The sequence below is a fragment of the Hypomesus nipponensis genome, chromosome 9 (genome assembly GCF_054491055.1).
Source record: "Hypomesus nipponensis isolate SF chromosome 9, ASM5449105v1, whole genome shotgun sequence".
In the NCBI taxonomy this organism is placed as follows: domain Eukaryota; kingdom Metazoa; phylum Chordata; class Actinopteri; order Osmeriformes; family Osmeridae; genus Hypomesus; species Hypomesus nipponensis.
In genome coordinates, this window is record NC_140369.1 from 19,094,439 (window position 1) to 19,121,075 (window position 26,637).

Consider the following 26,637-nt stretch of genomic DNA (forward strand, 5'->3'; position numbering starts at 1 on the left):
AACAGGATGCTATTAAGAGTCCCAGCTTCAAGATAGTTACCCCACTTGCTTCCAAAGTATTACAAGGAACCATTGTATCAAATTATGACAGATGACATTGCTTTATTAATCATTGAGACTGTACCAAAATATCTTTCAGTTGTTTTAGCCGTAGAATTTTCTCTCTCTCCCTTCCTATTTGGCTGCAAGAAGAAAAATACACTATGAGCTTACACGCAAGGAAGATGCCTTATCATGCTTTGCAAATTAAAAATAAAAACATTTCTGCCTACTCCTAAATGCACAACATTGTAATTTCTGTTGCTACTGGCCTAAGATGATGACTTGATTTTTATAAACAATTGGGTAGAAAGGAAATACTCTTAAGCTGCACAACTGATCTCGAGACACTTATCAAAGCAAGTATAACACAAGGGAGTATTGGAGCACTGGTTTGGAAACTACCGTTGTCTGGTTCCTCCATTAGTTCTTGTAGGACCTCCTCCAGCGCAGGAGCTACATGGTCTAACTGCTTGGCTGAGAGCTGCATAGAAATCTCCACAGTCTTCTCCTGCTCATGCAGACATACAGGCACACACACAGGTAGAGCCTTTGATGAGGGGGAGTAGAGCATGACTGCTTTTACAGGATTTTTTCAAATTCTCACATTTCAAACTGTTTCCAATGTTTCTTTCGCATAGCATGTGCATGCTTGTGTGCTTGAGTGTATGTGTGCGTGCATGTGTGCGTGCATGCACTCACAGGGTTTCCAGCTCCATCCTCTTTGGGAAGGTGTTGGTTGGTCTCAATCTGTCCATCCTCTGACCGAGGCTCCATGAGCTTCCTTCCTTCTCTTTCCTGTGACAACAAACACACACACACACACACACACAAATGCTAAAATGAACCTTATTTTCTAATAAGTATAAGGGATGATTAGATTTTTCAGAAGTAGTATGTTCTTATCAGTAGTCAGGTGCAGTTCCATGGGCGTATGTGAAGCCTTCTGTGACATTGCTTGTAGAAAGGGCTATTCAAAATGTATTGTAAATATAAGGGCTTCTTCAATTGACTTTCTCAATGTACCTTTAACGCCCTCATCTCTTGGGGGCTGAAGAAGGTGATGTGTCCTTCGGCCCGTTGGGCCATCATGACCACGAAGAACACCAGCACCAGACAGCCTATTACCATTCTGCTCATGCCCATTTTCTGCTTTGTCCTGTGCCAAGAGAAACACACACAAACAAGTACACAAGCAAAGATGTGGAGGAAAGAACACAACACAATTACAGACGTACACAAGCACACACACACACACACAGGGTGAGTGAGATTACTGCAGCCACCTTAAAGCAAAGGGTCACAAGTGTTTTCAAGTTTCAAATACTTTTTGCTATACATAGGTCCTGATGAGACTGATACATGAGAGTGCAAAGGGAAACTTGATACAGAAGGAATGAAGAGAGGGAAAGAGAGAAAGTCCAACTCACATGCTGTTGTGGAAAGCAAGCTCTTGGTCAGTTTTCTTTGAGTCAGTCTGCCAGTGATCCTGTGTCTGTCAGCCTGTGTGCAACCCTACTGTTTATATGGACCCGCCGTCAATTTACTGACCACTGACATCTGCTTCTCGACAGCCTCCATCCCGCTTTCTCCTTCACCTCCATGGAAACAAAAGCATTTTTGCTAAATCTATCTTTTTATTGGGGGGGTTGAGGTGTTTAGGCATATTGAATAGATGTAACAGATTTCCTGTTGTGGAGTGTTTTTTTTGTTGTATAGATGACACCTTTTGTTTTTGTTTTTGTGCGTGTCTGTGATTGTTGGTATTTTTGCTTTATATTATGTTTTAATTTAGCAGATGATGTTATACAAAGTGACATGGATATAAGTGCAACAGATACTAAGGTACTAGAAGTGTACAGTTAAGCCTAACCTTAACCCTAATAGTAGTAATGTGGTTAAGACCAACAAACAATGTGTTACAATGTACAGAACAACAACATCATATTACAAATATAACATTCTCTAAGGTGATAGGATCTGCACAAATTTAACATTCGGCAGAAATTGTATTATTAAACAGGTACAGTCTTCCTGAGTCCCAAAGTCTCTATCCTGGACTCACGAAGTACGTTGTGTGTGTGTGTGTGTGTGTGTGTCTGAGATCCTCCCTTTTGGGTTCCCTCTCAAAATAAGGTAGTAATAAATTCTGCTCTTAAGTCATGTCCTGCTCACTGTGACATTTATGACCTGGCTTACTAACAGTCCTCCGTCACATGGAACAACATAAACCCATTGCTTAGTAACAGGTTGCTCAAGATCATTTTACTTCGACCATTTCCTGTTATAATACTTATTTCATTTTTTAGAACTTACCCCAGCATTGGCTCAATTTAGAGACCTTTAGAAGGGTATTCAAATGGACTCAAAGCAATTGTGAAACTCACATTTTATTTTGAGATAATGTGTGTATGTTTTTTGTTTTTGAGCACACATACTGGCATTTGTGTAGCAATTGTGGTGTAGGTTGAAGCAACTTTAAAGCAATGGAATATCCATATCCAATGAAATTATAATGAGGAGTTTCATTGTTTTAAAATAAAGTGGACCAATATAGCTAGTGTGGAGTTTGGATGCGGAGGTCATTATAACCTTCTTTTTTTTCGTCTTTTCAAAACATTAGATGGTCCAATATCTTACAAAAAAACAAACAAACAAACAAACAAACATCGTCTTTCCACAGAGATTTTAACAATAAAATCGCTTCATAAAAGTGTCAAAAGTTATCTGCTGTTGTTGCTTTTGCTTAATTTATTTATTTTAGTTTTTGTTCTCTCTGTAGTATATAGGCTTCTGCCTTGTCTCGTGTGTTAAGATACTTTGCTCAAGTTCTAAGTTTTCTAGTTTGGTTTGTATTTATTGGTGTTCCACTCCTTTTTAGTAACTCCATAGGCTAGTGTTTTTCTCTTCCTGTCCTGCGAGTGCACGACCCCCACTTTGGTCGTGACCAGAGCCATAGGCCACTGTTGGCGTACTGACAAAAATTATCTGCGCTTTTCCTCCTGAAACCAAACAGACCTCCACCTGCAGAGGGCAGCGATATGAGGTTTAGCGTCTAACCAGTCGTAAAGGGAAAGAAGAAAAAATGAAATCTCGCGATGCTATCACGATATTTGGTCATGTGGAAGCATGTTGAAAAAAGCAAAGGCATTCTTTTCACGGTAGTGAGGGAAAGAAAGGACACGCGAAGCCTGTCGCAGCAAAGATTTTGCAATCATGGTAAGATATTTATAAAGTTTAGGTGCATTTTCCAAGGACTTACAGTTGTTATAACGTAGTTAGTATTGTTCTTTTGAATATGTGTTGTGTGAAAGTAGGTCTTTTGTTTTATTTTATTTTACTACGTTTTCCTTAGGTTCAGGTTGGCTGGTGAGCCATCGTTTAAGTTGGGTCAGCTCACATTACATTAGGCAGTTGGTACAACATTTACAGGAACGTCTTGTTAAAACATTGAGAACATTAAGTTAGGAAAAATGTAAGAGCCTGTATGAAATACTACTGAATGCTGTTGGTTGTTTGGTTTGCAACAGGATTAGGCCTTGTCCCAGTCAAACTTCAGCTCCAAAATGTAAACTTTTTTCTGGTTATCATATCAAACAATATGTAAGCTGATCACAATATGTTAGATGATCGTTAATATAACGTCTTGAAGGTTTATATTGATAACTTGACTAAACTTATGTGCATCGGAAATACAGGCTAGTTAGCTTAGCACTCGGAAGGCCTGTCGTCAACACGTGGTTATACCATGTGGCCGGAATGTTTGCAAGAGGGATATCGTACTTGGGTAGTTGTGTTGCAAATGTGTTGCGTTTTCCTTACATGGGTTGCATTTCCTTACAAATTGGTTAATTTAGATTTACTTAAGTCATGAAAACGATAAGTAAATTGGATAGACGTAAGACTCAGCTCACGTAATTTTGGATGTCTCGGACTAATGGCTGGGTCTGGCCGGTTTCCATCTATCACAAGGGGTTAACAACGATTTTTAGTAAAAGATGCCGTAGATCGCAGAGAATTGAACATTTATTTCTTCCGCAGGTGCAGTTGCACGTGCTGTTCGAGCATGCGGCGGGGTATGCGCTCTTTGCGGTCAAAGAGGTGGAAGAGATCGGAATGCTTTTGCCACAGGTGAGTCATCAATGATGCTTTAATGTACGCATTTTGATGCAAAATAATTGTTTTTGGTAATTTCACATCCCACTTGTGCAAATGGATTCCTGTGTTTCCAGGTTGAAGACAGCGTGCTTTGCATCGGGAAATTCAATGGTATGGTGAGCCTGGCGGCCTTCTTTCCTTTCAAATCCGCCCAGGCAGCCCTCGAAAATATAAACGCAATCTCAGAAGGTGAGTTGGCTCTGGATTTACATAAACCCATCAATGATGTAATGATGCATTATAATCTGTCAATCCCCTGAATGACCATGTTGATGACATACCATCAAACCTGAACATCTGACCTGGGTCAAAATATCAAGCAGAAGGCGTTTTTTTGCAGGACAAGTTATGACTATAACTTCAATGCTTATTCATGCCTCTCATTGTAATTGTGGACAATGCATGTAAGCGAGCATACTTTTGACACAGCTGTTGTCCTGTCTTTTTTAGGTGTGGTCCATGCAGATCTCAAGCTGTTTCTGGAGACCAACCTCTCCGTGGCAGGCAAGAAAAAGGCCATGCTGGGGGTGTCTGACAGCAAGATAGGTGCAGCGCTCCAAGAGGAGCTGGGGCTGTCTATCCAGACTGGCGGAGTGGTAGCTGAGCTCCTCAGAGGTGAGTACACCAAGTAGCGGCTGGAGGGAAAACCAAAGTTTTATTAGGTGGGGGGGGGGGGGGGGGGTAGAAACACTTGAGACACTAAGTTTCCAGAGGGAAGCAAAAAGGGAGGGCACAACTCGTGTTTTGTAGAACTAGTGGATTAAATGGCAGATACAAATTGCAACCTGGATTGGGTTTAGGGGATCCCAACCGTAAGGCCTGGTTTGTTTTGATGACACTTATCATCCTGATGTTCATGTCAATGGACCCTGATGGTTTATACTGAAAAGCTGAACAGCCAGGCCAAACGGCCTGATAAATTGGCCTCCATGGTGCCTCCCTTCTACTTTGAAAACAAACCCCTCCCCTCCCCAGGTGTGCGTCTCCACTTCCACTCCCTGGTCAAGGGCCTCACAGCTCTGGCTGCCTCAAAGGCCCAGCTGGGTCTGGGCCACAGCTACTCCAGGGCCAAGGTGAAGTTCAACGTGAACCGGGCAGACAACATGATCATCCAGTCCATCGCCCTGCTGGACCAGCTGGACAAGGACATCAACACCTTCTCCATGCGTGTGCGGTACGGACAGGGTCTATTTCAAGAAATCTACTCTTATGGAAGTTGTGGTGCTGTTGTACCACCAACGCGTCTAGCAACGGTGTCTGCGCACTTGTGGCTAATTGTCTAACCAAGACGTTTGCCGTCTTTTCTGATGAGCCTTCGCCCCTCTGCTTTGCAGCGAGTGGTACGGCTACCACTTCCCAGAGCTGATCAAGATTGTTACCGACAACTCCACGTACTGCCGCATGGCCCGGCTGATCGGCAACAGGAAGGAGCTGAGCGAGGAGTCTCTACCCGCCATGGAGGAGGTGGTGATGGATAGCGCCAAGGCCCAGTCTGTCCTGGAGGCCTCGCGCAGCTCCATGGGTAAGAGGCTGCACCTAAATATGAGAAAGACCACTCGGATGGTAGCTCTGCACTTCTCTTAGCCCCTTTTTTGCCCATCATGGACTTTCCAGTGTCTCTGATGACCAACACAGGGGGGCAAAGCAACTCTCTCATAAACCTGTAGCGAAGGTTTGTTATTCCTCGCTGCGGATCCTGTCGGGAGAAACATCAGCCATTTATCACCTATGTACCGTTTTCTTCGCATTTGAGCCGATGTGCCGCTTGCTACCTTTTTTCTGATGAGTCGACACACTGCACGCATGTTCTCAGGTATGGATATCTCCCCCATCGACTTGATCAACATCGAGAGCTTCTCAAACCGCGTGGTCTCCCTGGCCGCGTACCGCCTGGAGCTCCAGGAATACCTGCGCTCCAAGATGAGCCAGGTGGCCCCCAACCTAGCCACCCTCATAGGGGACGTGGTATGTAACTGTTCCCAGTTTCAGACCCTTACAGGGGAGCTTGAATCATTGTAGGCCTAAAGAACGGGACCGATGATGTTATACCAAATCTGTCAATCCCCTGAACATTTGTGTTGAGACTCCATGTGTACTGATGGTCCCCCTCTTAACTCCAGTAGTAAACGGGTTTCTGTCTGTATCAGAAATCGATATCCAATCAATATCCTGTGCCTTGCCTACCCCCCACCCCCTCCTCATCCCTCCAGGTGGGAGCCCGTCTGATCTCCCATGCTGGCAGTTTGACCAACCTGGCCAAGTACCCGGCCTCCACCGTACAGATCCTGGGGGCAGAGAAGGCCCTCTTCAGGTACTGGGGCGCCCCCTCCCTGCTGGGGGATTTGGTGGCTGCAGTGATGGCAGGGCTGGGGTGGAGCCAATTAGGGTGACTGGTGGAGGGGTGAGGGCATTCACATGTTGACACCCCCCCTTGTTCCAGAGTGATCCCTCTAAAACTCAAGCCTGCCCCCCCTATATAGTCTGAGCAGCCACCCAAGGCACTGAGGTAGATTCCCATCACCAGGGTAGATTGCATTCTAGCGTTGGGTTATATGGTGTTTAAGATGAGTTGAAAGTTCAACTTGTCCACGAGGCATTTGTAAATGTAGTCCCGTTGCATCTTAACACGCTGTCAATCCTAATCGCGCTCACGCAGGGCTCTGAAGACGCGTGGGAACACCCCCAAGTACGGCCTCATCTTCCACTCAACCTTCATTGGCCGCGCAGCCGCCAAGAACAAGGGGCGCATCTCCCGCTACCTGGCTAACAAGTGCACCATTGCGTCACGCGTTGATTGTTTCTCAGGTAAGTGCGTTGGGGGTGGGTCACAAACTCTCTTTAGCCACTTTTGCTCCTCAGGGATCCATTCTCAGGCCCCCTGCTCATTTGACCTAGACTTGCTATGATGCTTATATATTTTTCGTCAACAGTATTCAGCCCTTTTGGGGTTGGTGTTGATAAGACTTAATTCTGAGCAAAGCCACAGGTCCCCAGTGGAGGGCTGGTATCACTCCCATACCGGATGAGACTAACTTGGTGTCTTCGTCTCCTGTAGAGGTCCAAACCACTGTGTACGGCGAGAAGCTGCGTGACCAGGTCGAAGAGCGTCTGTCTTTCTACGAGACGGGCGAAGCGCCTCGCAAGAACCTGGACGTGATGAAAGAGGCTGTGAAAGAGGTGAGCCAAGTTCACCAAGCCGTGTTCCCTCGTGCTTTCAACCTGCTGTGAATGATGACCACTTTATCCCCGACTCAACACATGGGGGCCTAACTGATTTAATGAGCCTGACTCAGCATGGTTTTGCCTTAACAACTCTTGCTAGCCCTAATAATTCAGCGTTTTGCTTGCCTACATCATGCCCATAAATCCTATGCTTTGTGTCCCTTTTCTAGGCAGGAGAAGTTGTGGCTGAGATAAAGAAGAAAGCAGAAAAGAAAGAGAAGAAACGCATTAAGCGTGAGAAGAAACTTCTTGAGGACAATGGAGACGCCCCAGTAGTCAAGTCCAATGGCGAAGCAGAGGTATGTCATGAAGCTTCATAACTTGAACCCACGCATGTTTTGATTTGGGATTTGACCTTTCCACATGGGCCTATCTCAGTGTACGACATGCCATAATAAGACGACTCCGAACCATTGGCCAGTTCCACACAGTGAACTTGTTCACTGAAGTGAGTCGGACATCAATACTGCACTAGCTACACTTTTCAAGGGAGGGAAAAGGTTTGTGGAGTGTTGTAGTCTGATCATCCTTTCTGCTCTTCAGGAGAATGGTGCCAACGGAGAGGATGTTTCTGTGAAGAAAAAGAAAATCAAGCAGGAAGCTGCCGAGGTTAAAGCGGAGGAGGACTTGGTCACCCCGGCAAAGAAGAAAAAGAAGCGCAAGTCTGAGGCGATGGAACCGGAGCCTGAGGAGGTGGTTGCAGATGTGACAACAACACCAGTGACCGAGAAGAAAAAGAAAAAGAAGAAATCGACTGAATAGACCATTGGGAAAAGCCAGATTTTTTTTTAGTTATGTACAGTTTATATATACTCTTGTTTCTGTTCCATGTGATGCTTTGGATCTGAAACCCAACTGAAGGAGTTGGGATGCAAATGTTTTAGTAGTGCTTTTGTTGACTGGTTTTATACTATATAGTATGTGCCTTGTCCTTCATTAAAACTCCTGAGCTCTATGTAAATATTATCCAGTTTTAATGCAATGATTTTCCTGAGACTGTTTGAAGACAGCTTGTTTTCATTATGGGTCGGTACCATTTGTTCTCATTACTGTTACAGCAGATTCTCAACATCAATATACCACCTTCTGCAAATTGTCAACAACTGATCAATGCAAATTGGATATTGAATTTATAAACCAACAATGGAGGTCGTGGTCACACATGGGGGAAAAGTTGAGAACTGTGCCTTCAAATATTAGTGTGAAAGGCTGACCGTTCAGTAAAGAGCACAATCATGCTGTGTGATTTAGATATGAGCATTACCTCTAAGTACTGCTTTCAATGTCAATTCCATATGCTTAATAAATTGGGAGACATGATTTCCCATGGGCAATAATTTTGAATGCGTAACTGTTCAGAACTTTTATTTCATTGGACAACGAGGATTAAACCAATTTTAAACTGACATCAAATCCAAGGCATGGCTGGTCACGTCAGCCAACTAGAAAGGGAGTCACAAATGGAGGGAAAATGGGGCAGAAAGAAAATGTCAAGCTATCAACTCAAGTCACCCTCAATAGAAAAAGTTCACAGATGGGGGAGACCAAAGTTACAAAAAAATTGTTTTTTAAAAGGCTTAATCTATGCATACGTAAAAATAAGTAAATTGACCACGTCACATGATGCTTGTTCATGTTCAAGTATATTTACCATCAACTTCATAATTAATTCCATGATTATTCATTCTCATTCCACAATTATCGCTTTTTTGGAAATAAAACAAAACATCCTTCGAAATAAAAATAAAAAATGTACAAATGCAGAAAACCACATTTCATGTCCTACCAATACATATATATACTGTATAAATACATACATAAATATATTTTACATACAACAGCCATAAATTTGAAAGGGGAGATATTGAGTAAGTGGGAGGGGGGGGGGGGTGATGGTAGTAGTGTGTTTATAGCTTGGTGCTGTAAAATGGTTTGTCCCTCTACGGTCTGATCAGTCGGATGTGTCAGCGGAGTCTCAGTTGGCCCAGTATGGGGAGCTGCCATAGCTGGACTTGTTGACCTGGCTCTTCTGCTGCATGCTGCTGGACTGGCCACGTTGACTTGGTCCGCCCTAAAAACAAGGACATTTCATCAGTAAAACTCTTCTAAAGGGATGCTAAAAGCAAAAGAATGGATCAAGGGTTGCCGGCCATGCAGTATGTTGGAGTTTGTGTGAGTGTGTGTGTTTGAGTGCGTGTGTGAGAGTACATATGAGTGTGTGTACCTGTCCGTCCTGGGCCAGGTGGTGGTGCAGCAGCTGGGAGTGTTGTTGCTGGTGGGCGGGGAGGATGTGGAGGAAGGGGGCCGGAGCGTAGCCTCCAGGGGCTCCTCCAGGGTTGAGGGGCCCCGGGCCCCCCAGTGCTGACGGCAGGTTGAAGGGTGGGGGGGTCCCCGCATGGAAACCCTGCTTATCAAAGGACTGGGGAGCAACGAATATGGAGAATTAAGTAACAGGTTGGTATATGAACATATATATATATATATTTGATCATATTTATCTAAAATCTAAATAAATAAACCAATGATGCTTTGTAAAATAATTGAGAAAATTAGATATGTGGGGAGGGAGATCGAATAACATTTGCCTCTGAGGGGAATGTTGTGTAAAATAAAATGTTTCAATAGATCCATGTAGGCTAGACAGCCACAGGTTTCACTGCACTGCACTTTAGGTTTTTTGCGTACTAAAAACCATCCAAAGACCATTGTTGGTACATGCAATCACAGAATCCTGACCATAGCCAGCAAGAGACCTCACCTGGGTCTTGTTGTAAACAGTTCCACTGATGTCTGGCACTCCAGAGTTGCTTGATGTCACAGAGACACCTACAGGGAGGGAAGACATGTTTAGCACAAAGTCTATTTACAAAGCCCCCTGCCCTCCCCTACCCACAAATGATTGCTCATTTGACAGGAGATTTCAGAGATTTCACCACTGGTACATAAATATACAAAGAAATTCACTAATACTGGCAAATTACAACAACACAACATCTATCATATCATCAATCATTGTATCCATATTTCAAATCTCTCATGACAGCCAACAATATAACAGCAGTCTCTTTCATTTTATATATTATTTTTCTTCCGTGGTGCATCAGCATTTAGCTGTCCTCCAAGGGACCAATGAGAATGTATCAGGAAGTAATAATGCAACAGGATGTGTGTGTGTGTGTTGACCTTTTCCAGGGCCTGTAGCAGTAGATTTGGCCTGTGTCTGGGAGGAGTTGCTGTAGCCTTTGCTGTAGTCCCCTCCTGCTGGCCCCTGGGTCAGGTCCTCGTACCCTGAGACGACAGCAGAGAGCGCTCAACTCAACAAGTCGGATTTCCCCATCTCATCCCGCAACTCGCATAGAATGTTCAAATCCAATTCAAAGTGGGAAGGCCACACATTAACCGAGGACAAAGTGAGGTCTTTTTCATTTAGTTGTTATAGGGTTTTAGCCTGTTGAAAGGTAAGTGTAGTTGTGAAACCTAGTCGTTAAAAGGGTTGCCTGACAGAATATGTTACGTGAAAAGGTAGAACAAGCTCAAGCTTACAGCCTACCCCTTTTCGGTGAAAATATAGTTTATTTATTTTTGTTTTGAGTTTAACCCATTGAACTCAGTTCCGTGTGTCTGTGTGATAGGTGTAATCGCGTCACTCATCAGTTACTTCCTTCCAATCTTGCCCATACTAGGGTAACAATTTGACAACATAATAAACACCGCTTTAACCAGCTACGCCACCGGAAAGCTAGCTTTCAATGGCGTGGGTGGGCGGTTTTTATACCGAGGAGTGAGTTTTATCAACTCAACTTGTCCGTGTGTGTGAGAATGTGTGTGTCACCTGAGCTGAAGGTGTGCTGGCCGTAGCTGCTGGCCTGCTGTTGCTGCTGTTGCTGCTGGAAGGGGCTGGCCGACGGGTTCCCCAGGCCAAGGCCCATGCCGTGCTGCTTGGCCGACGACGGCCCCTGGCTGCCCGGGGGCACGAACATGGTGGGGGCGTACTGGAAGGCTGCGCTGGGCACGGCGCTGGGCATGCCGGCGTAGTAGGGCAGGCCCGTGTAGCTGTAGCCCGGAGGCAGGAAGGCCTGCTGGCTGCTGTGGTGCTGGCCCTGGGGCTGGCCCTGGGGCTGGGGGGGCTGGGGCTGGCTCTGGCCTTGGTTCTGGCCCTGGGGGGGCTGGGGGGCCGACAGGCTGGTGGGGGGGGCTGGGGAGGTGGAGTCACCGCGGCCAAACTTGGTGACTTCACCTGAATCGCGTTGGGATAAGAGGGGAAAAAATACTATAGTAAAAGACAAATACAAAGGTTATCCACAAGGGTGTGTATTGGTTTAATTGTACAGTATATTATTGTTTAAATATAAAATAGTACAAATATATTATAAATATAACACAAAATATTAATTCCTCAAAAAACAGGGATAGAATAGTGATCATTTATAATAAACAAAGAAGTGCTAATTAAGGACACTGTCTACCACACCTACCAACTACCATTTCAGCTAAATCTGTTGAAATTGATACTTCCTTCTACTCAAATACCTTCATGTAATCACCTTAACGTAACTTCCTAAGTCAACTTCCTTCACAAACAACACAACAGTAGTTGAGCCTAACAAGATTACAAGGAATACAAAACCCCAATATCACCTTTCACCCTATGAGAAAGGCAATTTAAAGCAAAGATGGGCCAGAGACATGTCCTAGGAGGGGATTCAGGGAAGGGGGGTGGGGGGTTAAGTAACTTACCCGAGTAAGGGTTATTGGCAAGGCTTCCATCTCTACCAGAGAGAGCTGTGGGGCCCGGGAATGTGATTCCATAGTAATCCTGCAAAGAGGGCTGAGGAGAAGAGAGGAAGGGGCGGTCAGAGACGAGGGCTTGCTCTCTGGCGTGAAGACTTCCTCTGACTAGTTAAACTGTACCCTGAATAGACTCGGAGGGGTCGAGAGGCCGGGGTGCGGACTTGTGACAGTCTGCGTGCGGTAAACCTCTCTGCGCTGCAGACAGACAGTCCTACTCACCATTGGCAGTCTGGACTGTAACATGTGGAGGTCCTCATATCCGTAGATCTGCTGGGAGGGGGACAGGACAACGAGTGTCACACACACACACACGTGGTCGCAGACAGACGAGTCCGATCAGGGGCAGTCGGATGAACACACGTAAAGGAAAAGGTACTTTTCATCCCTCAAGTCTAACCCTATGGACATCACGTGTGCGCTCACACAAAGATTCTTGCTGTAATATGCGATACGAGGGAGGGAGGCGGGGAGACTTACTGGGTAGGCTGGCAGCAGCCCTCCTGGACCCATGATGTACTGGTTGGGCAGCAGCGGGGGAACCCCCTGGGACAAGTTAGGGGGAGCTTTTCCTGGGGAGGAGGGGAGGGGGAAACGAAAGACAGAATCTTAATTGATTGTACACAGCCACAATCTACGTTTAGTGTCACACACCATGGACTGGTTAAAAAAGGAGGACCATGGAAAGATGTACAAACATGATGTCTTACTAACACAGATGTAGAGTGGGTTACCACAGTACAGATTCAAAGGAAATAAAAGCATGGGTAATCGTCTGTACCCATGATGGGGTACACGGCGTAGACCCCCCCGGCCCCGCTCATCGCGCTGCTTCACGTAAATGTCTAAGCGTGAATGAGTTTTCAATGAGCACAATTGCTAATTGTGTACCCTTCGAATTAGTTCTTAGAATGCGTGTGTTCTGAATGTGTATTTTTCTTTTCTGTATCTTTTAAATTGTATGTCGTTTTATTTATGTGCTATTGTAGAAAGGCCCATCCAGGGACGGGAGTTGAAAATGAGCTCTTGCTATAAACACTATGTGCACCACATCAGCTGCACACTTTGATCTGTAGCTATGTTTAACTGCATTGTCCCTGTCAAATAAACTCATAAATAAATGGAATTTCTCAATGGTCATTTTGATCCATGGATTTGCTACCAAATTCCTTTTTATAGTGTTGATTATTAAAGATGTTCAGAGAGGGAAAAAAAAGAACATTCTTTCTTTCAGGCCATTTAACTTGTCTTAGGTCGTTGTGCTCGACCAAATCTCTTTTGACCCATATTTCCTCCTTGGACTTCCATTAATACTCGTCAATGCTGTCCATTAAGTTCTGTTATAAGACTAATAAAGGATTCTGTGTGTATAGGTGCGTGTGTGGGAGTGTACCAGTGGAGGAGGAGAGCAGCGGGGCGGTCCTGGGGGTGTTGAGGTTGGAGCTGGTTCCGTTGGGGCCCAGGCCCAGAGCGGCGTGGACCCCCCCGGCCCCGCTCATCATGCTGCTCATGTGACCCAGCTGGCTGATGCTACTGTTGACCAGGTGGGCCGAGGGAGGCGGAGCCGACGAGAAGGAGGAGCCTGATAGGGGCGCCAGAGAGCTCACGTTGCTGTCCACACTGGTGTACTGCATGGGGAGGAGTGGAGGCGGTTAGTCTGGGGGTCGTTCGTCAGTTATGGGTGTGTGTGTGTGTGTGTGTGTTGGGCAGTACTCACCGTGAGGGAGCTGGATCCGAGAGCTGAGACTGAGGAATGACTACTACTGACATGGCTACAGTGGAGGGAGACAGAGAGGCAGAAGTAAGAAAAAGAAAAAAAACACACAAAAAAGTGACATCTGTTTGAGGTCCACCCATGGGGGGGAGGGGTCGTTCTACCTGTTGAGTTGTGCTAGGCTGGCCGACGTCATGTCGGTCGCCAGGCTGGAGAGCGCGGCGCTGTGGGAGGGGGGCATGTGGGCGGGGGGGGCACTGCTGGTGCTGAGGCTCAGAGACGCCGGAGACTCGGACTTTGGTGTGGACGCCACTGACGGGGCTGGCAGGGAGAGAGCGACAGAACGCACGGTGAAAGTCGCGGAGCCGTGTTCTAAAAGGGTTGTTTTAGGAACGGTAGATTAGGAGCAGTCAAGCCTGAGGTGACAGCCTGTTGCCGTTTGTTAACGGGTACATTGACATTTTTGTATTGGAGTATTGCTTCTCTAAACGGTTTCCTAGCCGTCTAACCTAAAGGCTCCTCTGTCAAATGTATAAAGTCCACCTTTGATGAACTTGTGTACAAGGTAGATAAGCAACTTGGCGATGGAAATGTTGTAATCGCATGTGCATTTCAGAACACATCTGTTCAAGGCTGACTGAGGTGCAAGCTAATAATGTTGGCTCATACACTGACAAATGCAGGATAATAAAACATTTTACAACACACTTACTGTCGAGAGCAGCTGCGCTCCTTACACCATTCAGACCATTCTGTTGAAACAATAAAGAAAAAAAAAGAGCATGAAATGCTTCCCCCATCTTAATATCCCCAAAATACGACATCATTACAGCGTTTTATCTAATCGGACTCTCAAAGCATGTACAATCGGCCATCTTAAAACAACCATGTCACGTCGTTAGAATGACTGAACACAGTGTAACACCACAGAGCTCGGCCAGCCAGCTAGCAGCACCGGAAACGTCATCGGAACATTCCGGAAACCCTTCTGAGAAGTCCTGGACTCACCATGACCGGTCCCGGGTTCTCTTTGCTCTGAGAGAAGGCCAGACGTGAGTGAGGAGCCACGCCGCAGTCATAGTCGCTTCCCGCTGAGACGAAGGGCGAGGAGGAGGGGACCGAGGAGGGGGTGGAGGAGGAGGAGGAGTGGGGGGCCACGGAGCTGGCTGTGCCCAGCAAGGAGGGGGCCAGGCTGGGCATGGCCACCGACGGGGAGGGGTAAATGGGCTCCGAGGAAGAGAGTGGGCCGACTAAAGACTCGCTGTGAAGAAGAAGCAGGAGACACACAAAAACTAAGGCCCCTATTTTGTCGTTCGCGTTCAAGGATCCATAACTGGCACTATTTAACCATTCATTGCACTCATAACTGCTTAAAAAATTGCGTAAGTTGTTCCCGATTGTCGGTGAACAAAATGCATGCATTGGACATTCCCCTGTATGCCCAATATTTCTTTCTTTATTTGTTCAAGTGCGTATTACCAATGACAAGCTCACTACCATGTATCTAACCATGGATAAAACAACTCTTATGTTAGCTAGCGTTCTGCCCAGCCGGTGGCCCACCTGTGGGGTTTGGAATAGAGGCTGCTCTGGTTCTGGGGGGCTGGTGCCGGGGCAGGGGGGGACTCCCTGGACCCCACGCCACCGCAGTTGTCCGCCGAGCCAAAGTCCGGCAGCGCCGACTCCGAGCCAAAGTCCAGGGCCCCGAACTGCAGGTTGAGGCCGGGGACGTCAGCCGAGCCGGGCATCTCCACCGCGGAGGAGGGGATCTGGGAGAACCGGTCGGGGGGGGGGGGGGGGGGGCAAGGAGCTTGTTATTGTCGTCAAACTATGTCCATGTCTGTCCTTCAGTATGCACGACTTAAACTGACCATATAATCATCGTCACTGCGAACATTTTTCACTCATGTCTCGTCGACTTCCGCTAGGTTTCCTGTTCCAATTCCAAACTGAATGGCTTCTGCCGCACTGTGCACTGATTCCCCCCTCCCAGGCTCCTACTCGAGCTTCACAAAAAAAAAGGTGCGGTGCCCAACCCTTCAGAACGTTACCTTCGAGGAGGGAGGTATCCTTCGTTTCTGGACCTTAAGCTGTGCCCGCTGCTGCTGCGGCGTGTTGCTGCCCTGAGGGTCCGGCCCTATGCTGGGGGCAGTCTTGGAGCCGCCGCTGGCCGTGAGCAAGGGTCCTTCCTGGGCGGGCGAGGTGGCGGCGGCGGAGACCTCGGCACTGGCCGCAGTCTGCTGGGAGGGGGCGGATGAGGTGGGGGGCTGCGGCTGGCAGGCCAGGGGCAGGGGGGGGCCGGAGTGTCTCTGGCCCAGCTGGCTCAGCACCAGGGAGGGTTCGGGCTGCAGGGCAAACTCCCCTGGAGGGACGAGGGTGGGGGGGATTAGCCAGGGTGGACTAAAGCTTGCACACAGCCACAAATTCACTCGGACTGTACACCCTCACTCACAAACATGCGCTGTTAAAACTGGGTTTTTGTAGGTAAAATGAGCAAACGTCAACCAGTGCCATGTCCTTAAAATGATCACTGGTAGTTTGCTTTCAAAGTCTCAGACATGAAGAGAATATGATAAGAGTCATCATACTTATATTGAATAAAGTGTGAGTATCTCTGTGTTTGTGTGTCTGTTGAATTGATGACGCCAATGCTCATGCCCTTTTTAGATGTGTGCTCGATTGAGTACCGCAAGGTTTGGACAAGACTCAATGCAGATATCATGTGGTCAGTGTCATTATCACTTATAGCAACACAACTCACAAAGTTAGCCACTGCCAACATTAGCTAACGCTCTTAAAACCCCCAAAATGACAAATACACCCCCCCCCACACACACACACACACACACAACTCACGGCTGAACTGGGAGGCGCTGGGCTCCGAGCCCTTAATATCCCAGCTGGACGTGGAGGGTGGGGCCCCGTGAGCCCCCAGCCCAGGCAGCCTCCCCAGGGGGCTGCCCAGCTGTGTGCTGGGTGGGGGGGCCTGAGAGGAGGGCAGGGGCCCCAGGCCCGGCCCCTTGAGCTGCTCCAGGATTTGGGCCCCAGGACTGGACTGACTCCTCTTGGACTGGCCCAGGTCCCCGAACCCTGCGCCCAGCACCGAGGACTGAGAGGGGGGGTGGGGGGTGGAGGGGGAGAGAAGTAGCATTACGATGTTAGAAATAGATAGTCATGATATAGGCTCTAGAAAGAAAACATGAAGTGTTATCCCTGCACACAAGTCTTGCTGAGCCAGAAGGGCCTGTAGTGAAGCTGGCTTAAAGCACAAATACCCTCTGAGGTTAGTGTACTGGCCCCCCACTCCTTGATGCCAGCAGGGGGGCCAAGCGATAGGGGGCACCGCTGACAGGGTCTGAAGCCTGGGGGTGGGGAGGGATTGCACCCCAACATCCTAACTAGCGGGTCCCAGCGTGGTTTGAGGGGTGGCTCACCAGGGCAGCGTGTGCGTAGCTGGTGGTGCCTGTACTCATGCCCGTCCCGTTGCGGGTTGGGGCCGGGGGGTGGTGGTGGTGGGAGTTGGTGAAGACCAAGTTCTGGGCCGAGGGGGCTTTGATACCCCCCTCCTCTCCTCCTCCGCGTACCCCCACAGGCTTCTGCAGCAGGGTAGCCAGGTCCACACTGGCAGGAGAGAGAGAGAGAGACACGCAGTCTATTCACAACGCTCATGAAAGAACGAACGGCTTTCATACGATAAACCAACTCGAGGGAAAAAAAACGGATTTTATTCAGACTGACGTAAAATGGGGAAATTATTTTACAATCATCTTGAAAAGGATAGCTAGACATGCATCGCAAGGACAACAATAGCCGAGTGATTGATGGATTTGCTTGGCTGAGGGGATCAATTTGCAGCAACCTGCTGTGTCTACATCCCCAACTGTTATATGCAGCATCTTTAAAGATAAACGTCATGTGTATGGGGACCTGATTTAGAGATGCATCACCTGGGAATCTTCAAATACACATTAGCAAATGTATTGACAGGGCCCAACATTAATAAATTGGGCTTTATTCAGGTAATTATATAAACACAGTTAGTTTAATGACACTTACTTACAGGTTAGTTTAATGACATGTACAGTTTGAATTGAACACACTGCGCGAGTGCTAATCGTAACAGTAAGAACCGGGGAAAAAAAGGGCCTCGATTCACCTGGTGACCTTTCCACGCATTTGAAACCACGACTAAAAGCCCTTCCCACTGTGGAAACACGGAAACAGACCGCTTACACTGCTCATGGGGGGAGGGGGGGTGGGGAGGTTACCTTTGCCCAGTCGTGATGTGGTTCTCAGCAGCGGGCGCACAGGAGGAGGTGAACACTTTGGTCTCAGAGAGCTGAGGGAGAGAGGGAGGCGGGGCGGGTTGGTCATGAACACACACAGGCACAGGTGGTGCAGGTTTCTAACGCCGCGTTTCTCACTTCGTTACAAGTGGGACAGTGCAGTGCGCGTTCCACGCCGTCTCGTGGTACCAGCGCGTTTGCAACTCAACAATTTGATACTCACGCTCACGTCCTCGCTCCAGTCCTCGGCGGCCCAGTCGTCCATGGTGCTTCTCCAGGCAACTGCGGAGGGTGAGCAGAGACGACAACGTCAGAGCGGAGATGGGAACTCGACGTACGTTGCCTGGAAAAATGCTGGTGCGTTCAAAGGTCGTCCCCATCTCTGAGAGAGGGACCAGAGCCAGCGTTTGGACTAGAGCGTGTACCCCGTGTGGCGCCCACACCTGTCCCATCTGTGCTGTTGTTGCTGGCCCCTGTCTCCCACGCTTCTCCTTGTGTGGTCCCCGCGCTTCTTTCGGAGGTGTAGTCTGCTGGGTTGAAGGTCCTGTGTGTGTGTGTGTGGGGGCACAGAGGGGGAGCAGAGCATTGTTAGGCGTGGGGAGGGCTGGTTTGACGTTGGGGAGCGACGACCAACGACAAAAAAACAGGGAAGAGCCAGGAGAGGATGATTATGTGCATGTGTGTGAGAAGTTGTGTGCGAAGCCTACCCCATTCCCTGGGCGGAAAACCTGCTCACTGGTGGCCCCCTGCCTCTACCTCGGCCTCCCGAACCTATAACACAGACACACACACAGTCAGCAAGACGCGGGCGGCGCGCAGGTCGACAAAACATTTGTTGGGGAGCACGTGAAGGGATTTCGGCTGAGGACGGATGGTACTGACCTTGGCCAAAGAGAGCGTGTACAGGGCCTGAGCTGCCGAAGGGGCAGCCTATGCACTCACCTCGCCCTCTTCCCCTGCGGCCTCGCTCGGCCGAGCTCTCCACCCTCTCGACTGGGGCCACCTCCACGCCGTTCTCCTCCGGCCGCCCTGCACACACAAGGGGGGGGGGGGAGAGAGGAGGAGGCTTCAAGTTCTCCGTCGGCGCCGTGAACGGTGGAGACCCGCAACGGATAACACCTTTCACGACAACGGCCCCAAGCGAAATGGCCACTCCAGGATTTGTGATTCAACAGCACCGTCTCCCCCCCCCCCCCCCTCCTCATTGTTCCTTTCTTTCACCTTGCCGGCTGCGACTGGCCCCCTTGCCCCTCCGGTTGGCGCCCCCTCGCCCCCGGCTGCCCTCCCTCTCTGCCCTCTTCTCCCGGTTCTCCTTGTTCTCCTTGCCCTCCAATGGGCCGTCCTTCACCAGGGGCTTCTTCTTCCCCACCGTCTCCCAGGAGGTCTGAGGAACGGGGGGGGGGTATCAGTAAAGAGAACAACAGAGGGAGAGATGGAGGGACAGGGAAGGAGAGAAAGAGCGATACAAGGCCCAGAGAGAGAGAGAGGTAGAAAGAGTGAGAGTGGGATGGTAGGGCGGCCATGGCAAAAGGAGGTGATAGAGAAAGAGAGGCAAGACAGATGGGAAGGACTAAAGGGTCAATAGTGATCAAAGAAATGAACAGGGAAATTAACCGGTATAACTAGAGTATAAACATTTTCTATTACATTTAGTCACTAAGCAGACGCTCTTATCTAGAGCGACTTACAGTAAGTACAGGGACATTCCCCCCGAGGCAAGTAAGGTGAAGTGCCTTGCCCAAGGACACAATGTAATTTGGCACGGCCGGGAATCCAACTGGCAACCTTCAGATTACTAGCCCGACTCCCTAACCACTCAGCCACCTGACTCCCCTCCCCTACACCCATACACATCCCTCAATCAAGCACGTGTGAAAGGACCAACCAATTCACATACGATTCAAAAAGCAGATGCTTTTATCCAATGCAACCTATAAACAGTGCATGTAGAAATTACAGCAGGCAGGCTACCAATCCACAGCTAATCAACCGGCCGGCATCGAAGTGTGTTATTTCAGATCATCGTTCAAACAACCATTAAACCGGAACCAAGCGTGACACACAATGGAAATCGTCACAATATTTTGCATGTTGCATGTGTCCCTACACATCCAACTCTCCAACTCTCTTCTCCATGACTACCATCGCCCCTGAGGTCAGCACATGGCTGCCGGATCAGCTTGCAGCATGTGAGTCTTAAGGCATACATTCAGAGTCGAACTTTACTCCGCAAGCTGACAGCACGAGTATCCCAACCATGCGGGCTGTGTGTGTGTGTTTGTGTGTGGCTGTGAGTGTGTGAGACAGGAACAGCGCTTGACACCAAAACACAACTACACAGCCTTTCCACAGTTCAGAAGTAGGTTTCACATTTCAGGAGTTCCTGGAAACCACCACCATTGATCATAACAACAACATGAGCACGAAAGACGAGTTGACTGGCTGGTTGGTCGGCTGACTGGCACAGTGACTCTCTCACCATCTGTGCTGCCCTGTTCAGCCTTCATTTGGTCGACTGTTCCATATTACTCTTTCTTGATCAATAGAGAAAGAAGAAATAGAACACAATGGTGTGTCTTTATGCAACTGCCTGGCAGTTACAGGGCGCTGAATGTTTGCAGAGTAAGTTGGGAAAGGCAGTTTTTCCACGGGGTACTGGGGCAAGGGGTCACTGAGATGCTTTGCGCAATGCTTATGATTTCAAATCAGAGTTTTTATGTATCCTAGCTTAGGTGCCTGGAGCCAAATCAGCTGACTGCATCTTGCAACACAACCCAAGAAAGACAGAAGTTGCATGAAACGGAAGCTGGCCATTTCCAGACCCCACAACACAAAGAGTCATCATTATTGACTGACACAAAATCAGAACTGAAGGTCATTTATCCAGTGTTGGATACCTGATTTTTAGCGAAATTAAAAGGTATTTAAGAGACAGGATAAACCATCTTAACATTGATGCAGATTTCAGTACGGGCAGGCCATTTTTTTTTATGTTTCTACCGCCTATTTTTTTGGGGTCCGTTTTTAAAAATTGTGGAGCTCTCCCCTCTCCCCCACCACACGAGCCAAAGTTACACCCTTATCTGTCGAAGAAAAGACTGTGTCCTACGAGGTCAAAGGGGACTAAATGAAGGGGAGGAGGAGTGGGCTCGAAGTGCCTACCGTGTCAGAAGTGCTCTCCAGGAGGAAGTTAATGGCTCTGTTGACATCCTCGTTGCAGTCGTGGAGTGCCACCATGCACTCGTCCTGGTTCTTCCCCGTCACTTCCATCAACTGCCGGACACACACACACACACACACACACACACAGCCGAGATTTGGGAACCGCAGATAACCACTGTAACCGTTTCAGGTTGCAGTCTAACCATCCGGGCAAAATCCAAAGTTTGGGTATGTTCTTTGCGCAAGTGACCCGGATGTCAGTGAGACCGTATATATGAATCATACTCAGTTATTCCGGGTAGAAATGAACTGCTTGATTTACTGACAAATGAGCTGTCTTTGAATTGTGGCTTTGGAATGAAAACAAGGTTGTGAGAGAGAGCACTGATGAAGAGGCCATGTGGGAGGAGGAGACACTGCTCTGGTATGCTGCTCCTCCCGACAACCATAACCTAGGCCGAATACTAGGTGACAAACTCGGCGAAATACACGCAAAACATATCTGAAGAGGCATGAAAAAGATGGCCAGAGAGTTACCCATTAGACTACAAAGGCAACGAGCGGTAGCATGGTGTTTCTGGTGCAGTGTTTCTTTTCTCCTTTTCATCCCTTTGTGTTTATGCAAGGACGCACTGTGAAATCCAAAGAAAGAAACGACCTACGCAGATGTATCAGAGATATCTGCGAGTGAAGCACACGCAGGTAGCTACACACACACAGGAAGCCACGCACAAAAAAGGGGCATGGAGCGTAACTGGAGACTGCACAAATCAGTTGACGATCCCTCTTTCATGGTTGTGTGAGCGTGTAGTGGAAGAATACTGGAGAGCACGCCCATTGGTGGCCTGCTGGCCGCTGACACAAAGGGGCCCCAGTCGGCAGCGAGCCTTGGGGACTCACCTGGTTAACTTTGCCCTCAAAGTCGGCATCGTTCTTGTCGTAGATCATCTGGGCGAGCCGGATCTGCTCAGCGGTTGCCTGGCAGGGAGGCAGGGGCACAGGAGGAGAGGGGAGGAAGGAGAGCGCAGCAAGGAGGTCAATAAGGAGGGATGAGAAAAATGAGGAAGCAGGAAGTCAGGTAGAGGTGTAAAATATGCAACGGAAATGAGAGAAGCGGTGGGAGAGAAACATGCAGCATTAAAATGGGGGCGGGGGGGGCATAAACACAAGGAAAAATGGGATGGAGGAGTAGAAAGTAGGGACCAAGAAAGGGGGGGGGGAGACGGGAAAGGGTGGTTGGAGGAGACAATGGCATTGTACAAAAGAACAAGAGGACAAGTAACAGAGGGAAAGGGGAAGAAGTTTACTGTGTCATGTATACACACAGCTTCATGCAACTGACGGCATGCGCCGGTGTGCTTGCATCCTTGCTTCGGCCTCTGTGTGTGTGTGTGTGTGTGCTAGCGGCACTCACCTGGAGCTGTTTCTGTGGTTGGGTGATGTGTGTGGAAGCAGGCAGCGCTTTGTCCCGAGGGCCTCGGGCCTTGTCGCCGCCCAGCGAGGTCATCATATACAGTATATACAAAACTATGTATGTACAAAATAGAAAAATCTGGAAGACGGGGGGGGGGGACGGGGGGGGGGCACAGAAGAAGAAAAAACTAAACATAAGAAAATATGGTCAGATACAGAACTGACACAGTTGATACACAGTTGTGAAAACACTTGCATCCTTGTACTTTTCCCATATCCCCAGAAGTATTCATTTAGAGCAAAATACAAAAAGCTGAGCTTTTCCACATTCCCCGATGAAGGACCTGATCATATTATTGGCACCTCAAACGTGTTCATGTTTCAAGCAGAAGTTTCTGCTTTACTTTGGTACGCTGCAGAGAATCAATCCTTTATTAAACCAGTGTGAATAGAGAACAGGACTTCATGGAAAGTACCGGGATCAACAGTCAAACAGATTCAATCTAAACTTAAGTCCAGGTATGATAGAATTGCCACCATTTGTCATCAGCTCTTTCCAAGAGTAGGCTGGAAGAGGATACCCTGATAAGAGATGTGGGAAAGCTCAAATAGAGCTGACGACCTGACGAGCCTAAATCGTTCTGGGAAATTGAGACCTAGTTCAACCTGTTCTTTCGATCTTAACAGAAAACAAAATGAAGCCTTCAAAGAAAGCCTTCACTTTCGAACATTCAGACATGGAGGCAAGGTGGCTATGCCTTTTGGTCCATTGACCGTGTGCACAGTATCGTGAAATCAGACATTTTGGAGCACAACGTTGAAACCTGTGTCAGAAAGGTAAATCTTTGTTGAAGTTGAAAATCACAGTTGAATATCACAGGTCTTCCAAACAGACAACCAAAGAAGCACTCAGGAATGGATAAAACCCAAACGCTGTCCTGACGTGGCTAGGGCTGAATCCAAATTTGACTTCAGACGATGACTGGGAAACAAGAAGCAGTTTGCACAAGACCGGGTCAAACTCGCATGGTGGGAAACTGTAGTTAAGTCAAGCTAGCAAATAGGACATTTAGGATGGATGTCATTTAATTTGACAAAGCTCTTTATTTCCATTCCTCTATTTAAAAATATATTTAAATTCTGAATCAAATAAAAACTAAGATTGTGTCATATTTCATGGGAGATATTTTTCTCAACAGTGTTTTTTTGTTGTTGCAGTTTTCCAAGAGCTGAAGAGTTTTCCATGAGGAGCCCATTTCGGATCTCCCCACTCTATAGAGCCAGACTGGATTGCACAACACTGCATACCACCCTTACGGGGGCCCCTGCACACCCACGCTCCTCATACACACCCACATCCTAAACACTCGCATGGTGATGTAACCGCATTGCCGTACATTTAGGTCAAGGAGGGAGGATCAGCTTGGACTCCTCTTACACCCCATCCAAGCATGGAGCGTGTGAAATAGTACCCGGGCTTAAAGCTCGCTTTCCACCAACACACATCCGCTTCCCACATCCCAGATGTTACAGAAACAGCTCCAAAACTAAATCAGGTGCGATTGTTTCATTCCTCAAAGACAAATACATTCCCTTACCTACCCCACCCAAGTACAACTTTTCAATAAGAAAAAGGTGACTAATTGCAGGGAGGATGCATGATAGGAGGAGCACCCTCTGTCAAAACAGAAATGTGGTTGACTAAAATGATCTGGTGGTTAACCTAGCTTATCTGCTATGACATTACATAAATTGTGGTTTCTTCCACACTCTAAAGCAGTTGGCAGGCTCCGCAAAGCAAGCTACTCAAAAACTACTCTGCCACTTTCATTCCATAAAAAAAACACAAGGGAAATGTTAATGTGTAGCTGTATGTGGTATTTAACATCTCATAAATTAAAGAATTTAAAAAAAAGGCTGGATTTAAACCTCCTATTGCAACCTGAATACCTAACCTACTGCCCATGCAGACACCTCTATATTAACACCATACCCCTGAGATACACTGTGAATTTAGCCTGACCTAAATATTCATGAGAATGTTTCAAACAAAGGAGCACCACGGTTGGGCAAAGTCACTCCTCTATGCCGTTTTGGGGAAGCAGCACTTTGTTTACTGCTATAATGAGCATTTAAAGTGATCCCTTGCCCCTTGATGAGAAAACATACTGCTTCTCTTGGAGACAAAAGTCAGTTGGGTATGTTTCTAAATAGGGGTTATGGCTGTTTGAGCCGACTTTAATCGAATTATCTCTGAACATAGAGACAGGTGTCAAACCAATCAAGATCTCTTCACATGCTGTGAGGTTGACAGGGTCATCCATCAGGTTTTTTTGCCCCTCTCTCATTTACACACAAGCATCTGTCATTTTTTACAATGGGTCCATTTTGCGTGAAGCTATTGTGTGAACCGTACACTGTAAAGGGATGTTTCTGCATTCTGGTTGCCTAATGCATTTATACATGTTTTATGTCAGCAAAATAATACAATTACAATATATACAATTGCATTGTACTCAGCCCATTATAACTACCAGTCGGAGGCCGGACAATAAAGATTTGTAGGCCTACGCTAGACATGATTCTCGGCGTTGGCCATAATATGCTCTACTAACGATACAAAACGTTTCCCACTGGGAAACGTACCCAAAATTGGTATAAAATGGTTACTAGGACATTAGGATTGCTAAATATTTTGCAAAGGAAATCACTTTCAACGTAATTTCATATGGGTACAACTGGAGGGTATTATGCTTCCGTGGATGTACTGCTCAGATGGTCCATAACAATAACAAATCAAGTTGGCGCAGCTCAAGCACCAAATCACATTGCACGGTCACACTGACTTGTTGTCAAGAGCAGTGGTTTCACCAATGCCAGTTATCCATTCGGTATGATCAAAACGTATACAATATATTTCACAACCCGTAACATTGTAGGTCTTTGCCCGACTCGAATGCATTAGATAGTAGTGGCCATCGACACAGACAGACGTACAAACAATAGGTTGTTGTACATTATGCTTTTCCCATGTTAATGGTTAGTCATCTAATAGCTACCCGTTATGCTACTGAATCACAGCAATGTGTAGGTTAACACTGAATATAAACGTGCGTTCATTCTTTCCAGTTGTCAGTTCATTTTAGTGTGAATTCTTGGGGCAAGCATTAATGTTACAAATTGTGTGGGGTCTCAGTGGCCACCTAGCATTGGGACCACAGCTAGACCCTTTGTCCTAGCTGGGTAAGCTAGAACTTAGCTAGCTAGCTTAGCAGTGAGCAAACTCACACAATGCTTGCCACCAGCTCAAATATATGCTTAGTAACACTAAATAGCATTACTATAGAAGCATAACAGAGCAAGTCTGAAAACAATGTCGATTTCCAAATGACAGCGCACGGGTCTGTCGTCGAAAAAACATCAAAACGCTGATAGCATTAAGCTCAGCTACCACAAAGCTTGATCAATTCTAACGAAAATGGCCTCAGCGCTCAACCCAATCCCGACATTGCATGCCAGGGAACAATTCACCAGAAAATTGCGAAACACAACAGAAGCTCGTGTAAACTAGCAAATCTGTTCTTGGTCCAACTTTTTATAGCAGAACGGCGTTAAGGAGATGAATTGAATGCATTTCAAAACAGAACGTTAGTTTGAGCACTGGAAATAGATTTGTTTGTGTTTTTTTTATTACCTGCTAACACGCTTCACTCAGCCAGCAGCAGACGAAGTCACGTGAGGGGTACGCCGCAGCCGTGGGTTCTCTCCTCCACATTCTCCGGGAGACTACGGCGCAGTCGCGCGTTCTGTCGTCCTCTCGGGTGGGTTCAAATGTTATAAATATTATTCCACTAC

At 47.4% G+C, this 26,637-nt stretch overlaps 3 protein-coding genes and 2 non-coding genes across 9 annotated transcripts; 3 read left to right on the top strand and 2 right to left on the bottom strand.

The window, feature by feature from the left end:
- Positions 1–72: 72 nt before the first annotated feature.
- On the bottom strand, positions 73–1,547 carry mlnl (motilin-like). Of its 2 annotated transcripts, none has more exons than XM_084705171.1 (5): positions 1,470–1,547; positions 1,066–1,198; positions 742–837; positions 445–550; positions 73–182 (listed from the first exon to the last, which is right to left on the bottom strand). In XM_084705171.1, coding segments are annotated over exons 1-5 (345 nt in total). In that variant the 5' UTR covers positions 1,472–1,547; the 3' UTR covers positions 73–174. The 2 variants fall into 2 exon arrangements, with proteins under 2 accessions (XP_084561297.1, XP_084561298.1); XM_084705172.1 differs by lacking the exon at positions 1,470–1,547 and adding an exon at positions 1,326–1,335.
- Positions 1,548–3,128: 1,581 nt separating this feature from the next.
- Positions 3,129–8,756, top strand: nop56 (NOP56 ribonucleoprotein homolog). Its single transcript, XM_084704548.1, has 12 exons — positions 3,129–3,258; positions 4,081–4,170; positions 4,272–4,386; positions 4,648–4,812; positions 5,173–5,371; positions 5,532–5,719; positions 6,011–6,162; positions 6,408–6,508; positions 6,854–7,002; positions 7,253–7,374; positions 7,590–7,718; positions 7,963–8,756. Exons 1-12 carry the CDS (start codon positions 3,256–3,258, stop codon positions 8,179–8,181), a joined length of 1,632 nt encoding a protein of 543 aa, XP_084560674.1. The 5' UTR covers positions 3,129–3,255; the 3' UTR covers positions 8,182–8,756.
- On the top strand, positions 5,790–5,911 carry LOC146273395 (small nucleolar RNA SNORA26). The gene has a single exon (XR_014767036.1). It is a non-coding gene; the product is annotated as a small nucleolar RNA SNORA26 (small nucleolar RNA).
- On the top strand, positions 7,421–7,488 carry LOC146273396 (small nucleolar RNA SNORD57). Its single transcript, XR_014767033.1, has one exon. It is a non-coding gene; the product is annotated as a small nucleolar RNA SNORD57 (small nucleolar RNA).
- An 11-nt stretch (positions 8,757–8,767) lies between the features above and the next one.
- Positions 8,768–26,563, bottom strand: ubap2a (ubiquitin associated protein 2a). Of its 4 annotated transcripts, none has more exons than XM_084704545.1 (27): positions 26,477–26,563; positions 22,784–22,921; positions 22,270–22,347; positions 21,370–21,480; positions 19,429–19,591; positions 19,150–19,236; positions 18,915–18,978; positions 18,651–18,751; positions 18,431–18,489; positions 18,190–18,260; positions 17,356–17,542; positions 16,778–17,030; positions 15,973–16,283; positions 15,485–15,690; positions 14,930–15,182; positions 14,634–14,673; positions 14,086–14,242; positions 13,925–13,979; positions 13,601–13,835; positions 12,688–12,779; positions 12,430–12,480; positions 12,157–12,247; positions 11,252–11,656; positions 10,603–10,707; positions 10,178–10,245; positions 9,644–9,838; positions 8,768–9,490 (listed from the first exon to the last, which is right to left on the bottom strand). In XM_084704545.1, the coding sequence occupies exons 2-27, from the start codon at positions 22,877–22,879 to the stop codon at positions 9,395–9,397; spliced, it is 3,630 nt and encodes a 1,209-aa protein (XP_084560671.1). In that variant the 5' UTR covers positions 22,880–22,921; positions 26,477–26,563; the 3' UTR covers positions 8,768–9,394. The 4 variants fall into 4 exon arrangements, with proteins under 4 accessions (XP_084560671.1, XP_084560672.1, XP_084560673.1 ...); XM_084704546.1 differs by having other exon boundaries at positions 14,086–14,293; positions 18,633–18,751; XM_084704547.1 differs by having other exon boundaries at positions 12,430–12,477; positions 14,086–14,293; positions 18,633–18,751; positions 19,090–19,236.
- Between the last annotated feature and the right edge of the window lie 74 nt (positions 26,564–26,637).